The 13,986-nt window shown below is 35.1% G+C and overlaps 1 protein-coding gene across 1 annotated transcript; it reads right to left on the bottom strand.

Annotated features, from left to right (window-relative positions):
• Positions 1–592: 592 nt before the first annotated feature.
• Positions 593–9,540, bottom strand: LOC109002018 (dihydrolipoyllysine-residue acetyltransferase component 2 of pyruvate dehydrogenase complex, mitochondrial-like). Its single transcript, XM_018979581.2, has 19 exons — positions 9,349–9,540; positions 7,978–8,071; positions 6,466–6,542; positions 5,974–6,071; positions 5,813–5,853; positions 4,281–4,336; positions 4,123–4,197; positions 3,912–4,004; positions 3,472–3,705; positions 3,281–3,353; positions 3,067–3,167; positions 2,558–2,643; positions 2,404–2,479; positions 1,795–1,862; positions 1,642–1,708; positions 1,457–1,552; positions 1,259–1,361; positions 1,049–1,144; positions 593–945 (listed from the first exon to the last, which is right to left on the bottom strand). The coding sequence occupies exons 1-19, from the start codon at positions 9,385–9,387 to the stop codon at positions 875–877; spliced, it is 1,644 nt and encodes a 547-aa protein (XP_018835126.1). The 5' UTR covers positions 9,388–9,540; the 3' UTR covers positions 593–874.
• Between the last annotated feature and the right edge of the window lie 4,446 nt (positions 9,541–13,986).

Raw genomic sequence — 13,986 nt, 5'->3', positions numbered from 1 at the left:
GAGCTTATTGAGAGGATAATCTGTCTTAATAAAACTGAATGGTTATTGCTAAGTGTAAACATGATGAGTGAATGTTGTGCTTGGCTATGAGTGCGTTTTATTTCGTGAATTTTTTCTTTTTTTGCCTGAAAAAGAAAACTAGTATACTGAAAATTGGGTTCGAGTTTGATCCATGTGGTGAATGTGGTGCGAGATTGTAGATCCTTCCCAAAGTCTTAGGTCTCTCGTGTTCTCACATCTACTCCTCAATTCATCTTATCTAATAATATTTTTTCAAATTTTCCCACAAAATAAAATAAACAATAATTTTTTTAAATCTCAAAATAAAAATAATATTAAAAAAATATATTCTATTAATATTTTATTTAACTTTTAATTTTAATCTTAATTCATTTCATTTCATCTAAAAAAAACAAACAAGTCCTTCCTCCTTAGTCAATCCAAGTTTGGATTCAAGTATATAAAAAGAATGTGAACTTCAAGACGGTAACCGGTGAGATCGAGAACCAAAAGCAGACTTCTGGAAGTTTTGAGCAAAAAAACTGAGTTTGTGGTTAACCTGTGGTCATCAGAATAAAAGCAGAGCAAAGCGTGCAATGCAACAATGCCAAGATTCATATCCCCACTCATAATATAATGGGAAACCTGTATACAAAATTCAGTGCATCACTCATGCCTGACCAACCACTCTTTAGTCTTTATTCCCAAAATAATCTTGTTTCAGTGAGTAGACACTACAGACGGGAAGAAACCTGCCCAGTTGTAAAATATCGCAAGTTCAATTCTCATTGCTGAACAGCAGTCGAGTCCCTCTTCTTAATTGATTTGGGCGAGAAAGATAACTATATGAAGAGAAATAAGCATGCCCTTCATTTTACAGCAACATCGACTTGGGATTCTCGATGTAGCCCTTGAATGCTTTCAGCCATTCCGCACCAACTGCACCTAAATATACGAGGAAGTCATACCATCAGGGTCACATCTCAGAGAAAATAAGGCTGTCTTACACTGATCCCATATGCTAAAGACTTCTTTCAAAGCTACTAACCATCAATAACACGATGATCACAGCTCATTGTTACAGACATGAAGGAAGCGAAGTTGAATTGTTCAGGGCCCGAACCAGGTACAGCCCTTTTCTCGGCTGCTCAAGGACAAGTAAAATAATTACAACGGTGATAATGATGATGAAAAGGATAATTACTTTGTTCCAACAAAAAAAAAAAAACATTAGAGAAGTGTCGAAGTGTCGACTTACCAGACCCAATTGCAAGAATGCCTGACTGAGGGGGGTTAATGATGGCACAAAATTGCTTGATACCAAAGGGACCGCCCAAATTTGACACTGTAAATGTACCTCCCTGCAAAGAAAGTAAACCCAGTATTCAATAACAATCTCGTCAGACAATCATTCATCCATGAGCAGTAGTAAATAACACAATAACACTATTCTGACCTCATAATCATCTGGTTTTAAGCTGTTCTCTTTGGCTTTCTGTGCTAATTGTTTGACCTCTTCGGCTATCCTGGATAGACCTTTCTTGTCTGCATCCTGTGAATTTTACAATTCATGTGAGATGAGCTATATTGAAACTCCAGCGAGAAATATTTCAACAGGACTAGACTCGGGCAACCACTCACCCTGATGACTGGAACAAAGAGCCCATTATCTGTCTGAACTGCAACATTTATGTTTATGTTGTGATGCCTAGATCAGAAGCCAAAGAAGCATTACATATATTTAAAAGTTTAGTTCAATACAAAAAATTAAAATGTCAATCACTATATACTTACTGGCGGATGTACTCATCTGTCCATGAACTATTGCATTGAGGAACTTTACGAAGAGCCAAAGCAACGGCCTGCAGTAACGCTTATATTTATTCAATCAATGGAAAAAGGAAGGTGCCAACTCGCTCTCGTATAGGTGGTAAAAGCCTCCTCAACGAGATACTAAAGGCACAAGTGGAGGTCATGTTCATTCATTCCACACCCCCCCCCCCCCCAAAAAAAAAAAAAATCCCAAACCTGTTTAATGTGTGGGGTGTGTGTTGTGCTGTGTTTGCAAGCACGTGATTAAAGAGAAAATTTGGAGGATTTGATGTCCAAACCAGCAATCAAACATCAGAAAGTTCAAGATGTTCACAACATGACTAAACTTAATATTATATTTGCTGATTAAAAAATGTGCAGATCAGTTCAAATTTAAAATTCTCAAACACAGTGATTCAGAGCAATTCCCAGTTGGACTATACAATCTTGTGAAGGGCTGAAAAAGAGTCTACCTCTAAGTAGTGGGTGGAAATATGTGGTGTCGTTCTAGGATGGCCCAAGAGTGAGTAAGTAGTCAATAAAGCAGACCAATAAAAAACGACTATTTGAGAGCGGGATTCAATGTAATACCTTAATAACAAGATCATTAACTGATATACGCTTTCCGCCAGATTCTTCTTGTAATTGATTTAGTTGGCTCCGCAAACTGCAGAAAAAACAGTTACATCATACAAAATTATCAAGAGATGGCTCCCTTTAAAGTGAAGAAGGAACTAATACTCACTCCAGGAGTTTGTCGACACAAGTGTCTACTGTGAGATAATAATGGGGAATAGTTTGCTTAGAGAATAATAAGCGCGAAGCTGTGACCTGCCAAAATACCACAGGGTATAAGCTTTGGGTAGCCAGAATTTTTAATTGTAAAATTAACAGAATTTCCATCAAAGATGTATGGAAGTGAATACATTATATAGGTGATGACAATTACGGACAAAATAACAACACTATCAAAAAGGAAGGAAAAGTGAAAAATAACATAAGATGAGACAGTCACATGAGTTGTAAATTATTGTGGCTATATACATTTAGATTTCTGGGGACTCGAGGTAATTAATTGGCTGTGATGAGCTGAGACCTTGACATGCATATAATTTGAAACGATAAAACTAGTTATGGGATTAAACATTGCGTATCTCTAGAATTAATATCGTGAATTGAAATCCCAAAATTTATCTCGTTACAGCTTTTAATACAAAGATGCCGTAGACAACAATAATTTATTCAATATATTACCTTCCTTATTTGAGAATGAGGGATGTCAGTATAGTCTAATGCTGCAGGTGTAGCAGCCTTAGCCATAGGAGCTGTTGCCAAAGCTTCCTTCCCATGAGAGGCTGCATCATATGGAGAAAAACATTATTTAATCATCAGCTCAAGATTATCTATTCAAAACAACATAACAGCAGCACCAGACCCCCACAATAAATATGTTTTAAAAGTATAATACCCAAGTAATCTTCAATATCCGCCTTCACAATGTGTCCATCTGGACCAGTTCCTTTAATGCTTGAGAGAGGTACCTAAATAAGTGAAAAAGAAAGTCAAACCAGGAGTCAATTAGAAATGGCTCAACATTAAATGTGTCCAAGCAGTCTAACACTGAAAAGATTTCAGTCACAGAATGTATGGATAACTAACATTATGTTCTTCAGCCAATTTTCTAGCAAGAGGGCTAGAAAAAATACGATCTTTGGTAGGTGGAGCAGCAGTCGGCTTGGACGTCTTCTGCTCGGTGACTGGTTGTTCAGCTACCTCTTTTTTTGGTGGAGCTGGGGGAGATGACTCAGCAGCAGCAGCTGCATCTGATGCCGAAGGTTTGTACTCTTTAAATTTTGCAATATTCTCCTCATCTTCAACAGTTATAGCAATCACCTATACAAGATCATATACAAACAACTAACATTCAATACAAAACTCCACATAAGTTGCCTTCTAATACGTGAGAAAATCTGGCAGGTAGGGTGACATGGACACAGTGTGTTTCCCCTTCCCATACTACTTCACATTTGATCTGAGAACCACAGATATATATACATAATACATATATGCACTTGAGTTGCACTATAGTCGCCCAATACCTCACCAACTTTAATTTCTTTTGATCCATCTCCATGTATAATCTTAGCTAGATAGCCTTCTTCCATGCATTCCATCTCAACTGTTGCTTTATCCTTTGAATATCATGCATGTAAAAAAGAAAAATGCCAATAGTCAGTTATTAGTAAAGAACGTAGCCTGAATTTTAGTCAACTGAGGGACTCCAACCAACAGACAGTATCAGAACCCTACCGTTTCAACTTCACAAAGCACTTCACCAGGAGAAACTTTATCACCCTCTTTCTTCAACCACCTCGCAATATTACCCTGCATGTCATTATAAGAAATCAATTAGAAAAAAACATTAGATTTAGATTGTTGTGACGTTTATGTGTCAGAAAGGTACAAACCTCTGTCATTGTAGGTGAGAGAGAAGGCATTCCAATCTCTTGGTGTGAAGGAAGGCCTGAAAATATTGCACAGAATCCATGATAAGTCGAAAGAGAATACAAATGTGGAAAAAAAATTTTTAAGAAGAGGACAATGCAGAAGCAAAACACAATTAGTCTCATTCTCAAACCAATGCAGAAAATATCCCAATGCCAATGGTAAACAAGAACTGTCGCTTTATTAATCACATTGTACACTTTTGCTAAACCAAGGCAGAAGATCAAAGGAAAAAACACAACGAAATATTGCATAACACAGCAAAGTTTTTTTAAAAAAGCAACGCAGCAAAAACTAAATAAAAATGACAAACTGAAATCAATGATTTTGCCAGATGGTGGCAACCAGCTTAGACATAAAAAAAAGGAACAGATTTCAGCTTAGATGAGCAGACTGCACTTTCCTTTTTGGCTTTGCTGTCCCACTGGGGTTGGGTTCTAATGTTATGCTGAAATGTCAGCTATGAAACGTGTTTTGCTAACTTGCCACCAGCTTGATTTGCATAATGTAATATTTGAGTCTGACTAATTATTGGTTGTTGAATGGATTGGAAAACATTTCTACCCCCTGGAAGTAAAGAGCACTTTGGGATGAGGTGTTGGGACAGCTACACTATGTTTGCTGTGAGTTGGTATGCACATATAGAGAGGGTAATTAACTGGTGGGGATGGATTGGCTAATTTTGGTGCAGCAGGGAACTCAGCTACCTTCTCCTCTATTTATGAGTTTCCTTGTCACCTTCTTGGCCACTTTACGTTGGACAAATCTGAATTACCATGCTTTCAACATTTGGAGTTTTTTCTTTTTAATTGAAAACTTATATTTTGTAGGTTCCTGTTTTATCCAAAGAAATTCTCATGGATATAAATCAAAACGTGACCTATATAAAAATAAGTGTTTGAATAACAAGATTGTGCTTTATCACCTATCTAGGTGCTTCACTTGTATAAAATAACCAAGTAAACAAAGAAACAACCAAGGAACAACTTCAAAAGAACTCCTATAGAAACTAAGAATGCATGCCTCCCATCCTTGGAGATGCCATGCCTTCTCAGTGCATTTAGTATTTAGATCTTCTAGATATCTCAAGCTTCAAGGCCATCAATAAATTTGAAATAACTCATGAGTATGTAAAAGCAACTACCAGTTGAGAGCATGGCATGAACCAAAGAGCCTCAGTGATAGCTGTTTAAAGAAGAGCGATGAACTGGCATCACATATCTCCAAACAGCAGAAATGACATTGTTCATGATGCTCTCTCTCTTTTGTGGGGACTGTAACAGTAACCTCCATTTTCTCTCATATACTTTCGTACTTAGGTGGTGTCCCTTGTCATCTTTTTAAGGGATTTTCTATAATTAAATAAATATGTATATTTATGCATTTCGCAGTTATTAAAAAGCAGGAAAACTATGAAAAAAAATTAAAATAAAGAATAACATCAAATAAGGTGCTGCAAAAGTTGGGAGGAGAACAAGAAAACCTTTAACTTTACCTGAATCAGATGAAAAACTTCTCCGCATGTATACCTGTGAACTGATATATTTAAAAAGAAAAAAAAAAAGGAAACTTTAATCATCAAGAAAACATCAGATTAAATACCCCTTTTTTAAAGCCTTTTCCTTTAAAAAAGGAACTACCGGGTGGACAGTATACCATGAAAACCGTTGATTGAAAGCCAGTCCTGCAATCGGATTTCTCGCTTGCATTGTGGTCGATGAGATATTTCGCTTCTGTATATCAAACACTGTTATCTGCAGAACATTATAAGCGACGGTAAGCATTTGAAATTGAAAAATTATATTTGCAAGCTGTTGTGGAAGGCACAGAGTCCACATTGCTGATATGGTATGATTTGATTTGCAAGAAAATTTTAATTTTAAACTTATCTTGCAAGTCAAATCCTACCATGTCAATGGTAAGGAGGGTGTGTCCTCCACACTAGCTTGCAAATAGAAGGTCTCTTTGAAATTTTCCCCAAGTTTATTATTGAAATAGAAATAAATAAACAAATGCTGACCAGAATATGAAGCAATAGAACAAGTAAACCAAAGAAAGAAAGGTTAAAAGTGAAACAGAAGTATTGCAAGCCCTGCAATGATGCATAATTTATTGCTCATTAATGCAACAAAAGTTGGCAGTGCTTACCGTGCCATTGGTGGCAGACCTGGAAACAGTCTCTCTTTCTGAAGGAGCATAACAATGACGGCAAATCCTCCAAATATCTAAGAAAAGTAACCAGCTTTGCTTAAAACAACAGAAACAAGGTTTGTATAGACTTATGACAAGAGGTTATGCCTTATATCTTATACACAGAACCATGATACAGAACCTCCAGTCAGTAGTGAAATAGTCTGAGTTATGATGTTTTATTAGGTTTTGGGAAATGAGAGAGAAAATATTGAATAAAAATATTATAAAGTTAAAATATTGTTAGAATATTATTTTTTAATATTATTTTTGTTTTGAGATTTGAAAAGTTGAATTGTTTTTTGTGTTTTGTTTGGAAGTTTGGAAAAATTGTAATGATTAGATAAAAAAGTTGATGATTTGAAATTGGAAAAGTGTTTGTGTTAGAGTGATGTTTGGGAAGGAAATGAGATGAGATGAGATGAAATGGGATGGGATGGGATGAAACCTATTCCCAAACAACCCCTTAAGCTGGGCAAATCATATGCAAGAATAATTTCTCTGGGTGGTAAACAACAAAGACTAACAATTTGAAGTATTTTTAGCACTTTTCAGCATCCTCACAACTTTCACTACGCATTTAAGATAAAATCAAAGTAAAATTAAGACATGCATACAAGACGAAGCCTTCTAGGACAGAACAGCTTAGAAAATCCCAGTTTTTGGCAAATGGTGAACCTAATTTTTTATAGATCTGCCTCAAAATTTAAGCAACAATAATCAGAAATTTACAGATGAGGAAAATTGATTTATTGTTCACCTAAGGAACCTTCAGCCTACCACTGGTAGGGTACATTTTATAGTAGAAGAATTTATCAATAAAGGAGTAGGCATAGCCCAAGTACACAGAATACATAAATGATCTTTATGCAAATATTATTATATCAAGACACCCCAATAAAGAATAAACTTTCCATGAGATTCAAATATTTAAGAAGGGGAAAAACATATTACAGAACATGTACAGAAACAGTCAATTTCCCCTTGAAAAACTTGTTGTTTATGTAGTGTCCAAAATCTCACACTAATTGAACCTCTTCTTTCATCTGATCCAATACCCTCTCTCCCAATTTATACTAAAATATATTTGGTAGAGAAGACATATTTCCCATGAACTGCATTCATTGTAATGCTCCAGGATGTACAGACACATCCACATGCGTGATGGACCATTAGCATTAAGATGTGCACAAAAGAATAGACATTCAGAATTCCACACAAAAACGAGTTCTACACTATATACACAATCAATGCATCAAATGCAATTGCACTGGTCTGGGATACACCATAATTCCAAAAAATTAAATGCCCCGTCGCATGCAAGACAGGAATTCTGACACTTTAACTAAATCCCATTGACATGATGTGTTTGCGGATGAGAAAAAAAGGGAAATGGTGGGCAATGCTCATTGATACTTGATCTGTCATGAACAAGAAAGTAGACCCCCGTAATCGAGACATGCAGCTTACCATCTCTTTTACCAAAAGAGGGCCGAGCATACTTCGAAAAGCACCGAGTCAAAATAGCATGGTCATGCCACAGAAAATTGGGAGCATTTCTTAACTGCAATAAATTATTAAAAAAAAAAGAAAAATAAGGTCCATATAAAACCAAGGAAAACGTCAAGAACCAACAAACAGAATTCTACAGTTAATGCTTAAACCATGTTCAAATCAAGGGTATGAAGAAGCATAAGTAAAGATGAGACTATTGTGATCTTGGGGGCAGGGTATCATTTGATGTTGTGCAGAATGGAGGAAACTGATGCAAAGCAGAGAAGAACAAAGGATTTAGGTGGCTTGAAAAATTAATAACTATTTCCACCAATGATGAGAGTTCGTTTCACTAAACTTATGAATAATTTGGATTACAAGCTTTTACCCACCTTCAGCCAAACAGCATCTTTCGCACTTTGGATTAAAAGCTTTATACATATTGAAACTCAGGTAGAGCTTACGATTTATACCTAAAAAATGCTGTGTGACATTACAAATATACCCCAGTAAAATTGTGGATAGCTGCATAAATAAGGAGTGAATCAACCAATTCAATTGAGAGGATCCAAGATCCATCACGACATCTCGCAATCCCAAACATAGTAATTTTGAACCTCTTGGATTGGTAATATATCCAAGTAGTCACTCACATGTTAATTATACGTCTGAGATTCGTTCAATCCAATAAACTGTTAAAAATTGGGTTTCCATGCTTTAGTCGAAACCACACAAAGCACGCTACAAACGTAGTATCCCCTAAATACCCACAAATGCATTAACCCAAGCCTATAACCTATAAACAACGCAATATGCAAACAGATAGGCGATGTCACGACCACTAACATCAAAATTGAATTACACATTTTTCTTTTTCCTAACTTGTAACTAGGCGTTCTCAGTTGTATACTTATTGTGTAGTTGGACTATGCATATTTGCTTGTTTCAACAAAATTTTATTTACTAAAACTTGAATTACCCAAGAAACACAATCACGATTTCAAAGCCGGAGCACTTAAAATTGAACATGGCACTAGATACCCCTTTACCAATAGGCCTTTTTTACGTTAATTATCGCTCTATAGACACGAATCTGATGCTTATGCCTATAACTCAAAACTATATTGTTAGATTACCAAACTCACAACCGTCATAAAATTATGGAAATAATGAAATTGATTCTATAATTCAACTGGTGAACTCAGATTAAAACTGTGAAACGAGAGGAAAAAAAAAAAAAAAGGAACGAAAACCAGACGCATCTCCAATCACACCGGAATGCTAAAAACGCATATAAGCATACAATATGAAGATTGAGACACAGAGAGAGATAGAGAAATGGCACACCTTTTTGGAATGATTAATGATCCGAGATGCGTAAGCCATTTTTCGTATCTCCGATCAAATTGTCCGAAGAACAACAAATCAACGAAAAAGTTCTACAAAGCCGCCTGCAGGGAGAAGCACCGGCTTGAAACCAGAGAGACAAGTTCCCTTTGCCTAGTCAAGGAGCAGTGGAGATCAGTTCATATAGTTTGTGAATAATAAATTAAAAATTAAATTATTTATTATATTTTATGTATGAATTTAAAAAAATTAAATTATCTATATATTTTATATAAAAATTTCAAAAAATAATAAAAATAAAATAAGATGAAATAAGATAATTTAAAGATTATTTTAAATTGCCAGTGGACAGTTTGGACTTGTACGTTATGCTCCAGATCACGGTTGATCATATAATCGTACCGGCATATTTACTGTTAAAAATTTTATCGACACTTAGTAAAATTTTATATCTCAGTCACATAATTATTATAATTTTTTAAAATTTTTATATAAATATATAATAAATAATTTTATTTTTTTAAATATTAAAAAATAATATTTTAAAAATATTTTATTTAACTTTTTAAATTTTATTTAAAAATATTTCATCTCAACTTACTATTCAAACATATATGAATTATCTAGAACAACTTTTTTTTTTTAAATATAGAATAACTCTTTTACTAATTATATTGAAGTTTTTTCTTTTTTATTTATTTTATGGACAAACCAAAATTTTCTTTCTCATTTGCATTTTCCTTTCTTTTTTTTTTGTTTCTCCCCTTCAACGGTTAAACACCTCATGTTTGGACAGACCTAGTTATAATCTCTTTTTTTGTTCTTAAACATTTATATTATATAGCTAGTGCGGTAAATAAGTTCCTGTATATGGATTACAAACTCATGGGAGGATCTTTCTCACTATGAAATTTCAATAAGCTAGGTGGGATAAAATTGAGGGGTATGTTTCCAATTGCCTGCGTTGAAGTTGCTCAATTTGTCAAGTTGTGTGCGAATCGATTCTTAAACCGATAAATTTTAACAACTTTTCAATCTTCAAAGTTGCTAAGTAGCTGTTTGATATCACTTATAATTGGCTGCATTTTCTAGTTCAATGAAAGAGTTGAATTCTTGATGGCTTGTTCTACCAAGCTGGAGTCTCCCACTATTATGATGTTGTTCAAACCCACTGAAACTGCTTCCTATATAATCATTCTTGCTGCATATGCTTCTTCTACATTTGGATCAGTACTTGGAATGTAATCTGTTTTAGCCAGTATTGTAGTACCCGAATCAGATCTACCAAGAGCAACAATGATGCTGCCATTTTTCCTGACAGTCACATCAAATGAGAGGAGGTAGTGATTTTTACAGAGTAAATGACTCTCATTATCAACCTGTCAGTTTTGTAGGGATCAAAACCTTTTATGCTTAGAGTAATTCTTTACCAGTTTAGTGAGAAAATCTAACAGTGAGGGATTTTCAAGATTGTAAACAACTTTATTACTTAGAAACCAGAGATTATCCATCGCAAGTGTTGCAAAGATTTGAAAGTAGTGTTGTTCACTTGTAGGTAAATAAAGACTCAGATAGGGGTTTATGATATTTTGAATCCAATTTGGGACAGTTAAATTAGGAAAAGAGGAGATATCTGCAGGTCAGGGAATATTTCCCCATAGAATCCTCGAATACTTGCATTTCAAAAAGATGTGGCTATACTTTCTTCTTCCAAATTACACAAAGGACAAAGGATTTGGTCAACTTCCAAATTGACTATTATCTTTAGGTTGGATCTGGTTGGGAGAATATTATGGCTAACTTTCCAAAGGAAAAGCTTGAGTTTGTCTTGCATTTTAATCTTCCATAGCTTTTTCCAGTTAACATCCTCATTTTGTGCAGAATTTTGGTTAAGAACAAGTGCAGAATAGACATATTTTACAGAAAAGTTGCCAGTTATGTGATGAATCCATTTAATTTTGTCCTCAGTGTTATAAAATCTAAAGTCAAATAGTGGAATTTTTTCAATTTCAATGGCAGTGTTAGTATTAAACATTGCTTGAAGAAGAAGTGTATTCCATCTTCAAAGTTCCTCAAGAGTGAGTTCAGACACAGTGGTGCTTAGATCAAATTGATTGTTGTTCTGATTTGGGACAGGTTTGAAATGAGGGAGTGTGGGAATCCATGGATCAATTCAAACTCTAGCTTTCATTTAGTTATTGATTTGGTAATAGTAGTTAGATTTTATAAAGTCTCTTTGTTTTAGTATACCTTTCCAAATCCAAGAGTCAGAGGCTTTTGGATTTGCCTCTGAGAATGTAGAATTTCTCAAGTATTTTCCAGTTAGAATCTGTTTCCATATACTGTTTGAGTCTGTAAAAAAACACCAAACCAATTTTGAAACAAGAGCACTGTTGAAGAGGGAAACTTGTTTAAGTCCAAGACCTCCTATAGTTTTTGGGGTGCATATATTTTTCCAAGGTTTTGGGATATAATTATGAGAGTTTTGAGAATCATTTCCCCACCAAAATCTTTGAAACATTGAATCCAAATTTGTTGTGACAGATTTGGGAATCACTGTTGTAGTCATCACATAGGAAAGAATTGCACTAGCTACTGCATGAATGAGAGTAGTTTTTGCAACTTGGGAAAGAAGCTTAGATTTTCAACCTTGAAGTTTTGTTTGAATTTTCTTCTTGGACTTCAGTAAGGAAGATTTTTTTTCTTTGACCCAACGCTCAGTGGGAGACCCAAGTATTTGATGTTTGGGGCTGATGCTTTTAGGTTTAAAATCTCTTTCACTGCTTGTTTTGTATTTGCTTGGGTATTGTTGCTAAAGTGAATGGATGATTTCCCAGTATTGACTCTTTAACTAAACCAAGAATTGTAAACTTCTAGACAGTTAGCAAAGGCCCTAGTTGTCCGAGTAGTAGTTGTTCCAAAGAGAATGATATCATCTACAAAGAGCATATGAGATAAGGAGGGACATCTACTGGAAAGTTTTATGCCTTTGATATGGTTTTGCAATTCTTCCTTGTGAATGAGTCTTGTCCAAACCTCACTGCCCAGAATAAAAAGGAATGGGGACAGAGAATCTCATTGTCTCAACCCCCTCAATGACTTGAAGAAACCTTTGGGAGTACCATTGATGATGATTGAATAAGTAACAGTGGTAATACATTCCTTTATCCAGTTAACCCAAGTTTGTTTGAACCTAAGGTTTTGAAAGATGCTAAGGATAAAATATCATTTCATATAATCAAAGGTTTTTTCCACATCAATTTTAATGGTCATTTGTTCTTTTTGACATTTCTTCCTCTTGAACTGGTGGAAACTTTCCTGAGCCAAGATAGTATTTTCCTGGATAAGCCTATCCGATACGAAAGCTGCTTGGTAAGGGGAGATAATGTTTGGGAGGATGAGTTTGAGTCTGTTTGCAAGAATTTTGGCAATAATTTTATAACAGACATGTGATAAGCTAATGGGACGAAAGTGATGAACTTCATTGGAATTTTCTTTTTTTTGGAACCAGAACAATGTTGGTGTGATTTAACTCCTTTACACGTTTATCATTAATGAAAATGCTTTTTATTGCAATAATAAGCTCATGCTTGATGGCCTCCCAATAAAGCTTGTAAAACAAACCCGTGAAGCCGTCAAATCCAAGAGCTTTTGTTTGGTGGATTTGTTTAACTGTTTCCCAGATTTCTTCATTTAAGGGTATTTTGCACAAGTTAAAATTCTCCTATTCAGGAATTTTATTAGGTAAAAGATCTTCTAATTCATCAAAAGCTGTTGCATTTAAGGATTGGAAATTTTTTTGAAAGTGATCTTGGAATTTCAGATTTATGGCGTGAGACTCATAAGTCCATTAACTGGGGCCAGTTTTCAAGCAATCTATTATGTTTCTTCTACATCTGATTGTAGTGGATGCATGAAAAATTTTGGTGTTAAGGTCAGTGGTTGTCAACCAAATGATTCTAGATTTTTGTCGCCACAAAGCTTCATCTCTTTTCAGGAGAGTGTTCAGTTGTTCTTTGAGATTGTTCTCTAGATTTGGTGGAGTTTGTTGTGGAGATTGGGATTGAACTATATTGAGAGTGTTGTTCAGACTATTAATCTCAGTTTGAATATGACCAAAACTTTCTTTATTCCAAACTTTTAAGGCATGTTTTGTGGCTTTGAGTTTTTTTGTGAGAATGTAAGTTGGGGTTCCATCAATGTTGAAATTCCAAACCTTTTTTAAAACTGGAAGGGTCAAGGGTCGAGGGTCCAAAATTCCTCAAATTTAAAGGTTTTCGGGAGAGTATTAGGATTTGTGGTATTCAGTAAGATAGGGGAACGATCTGAGGAGTTCCTTGTGAGATAAGTAATGTTAGCTTCAGGAAATAGGGTATTCTAGTTAACATTTGCCACCCCTATCTAATCTCTCACAGATGTTGTTTGGACCTTGCCTATTGTTTGACCAAGTGTATGTTGGACCAGAAAAACCCAAGTCTAAAAGACCAAATTCCTCCATATAAAGATGGAGACCTCTAGGATTAGAAGTGCAAGCCATTGGTTGACCACCAATTTTTTCCAATTGTGACAATATAGAATTAAAGTCTGATATGGAGAGAATTGGCCCTGAAAATGACTCAGTTATCCCTTCCTTTTAGC

Source organism: Juglans regia, chromosome 7 (genome assembly GCF_001411555.2).
Source record: "Juglans regia cultivar Chandler chromosome 7, Walnut 2.0, whole genome shotgun sequence".
NCBI lineage: Eukaryota > Viridiplantae > Streptophyta > Magnoliopsida > Fagales > Juglandaceae > Juglans > Juglans regia.
This window is presented reverse-complemented; position numbering and strand designations above follow the sequence as displayed.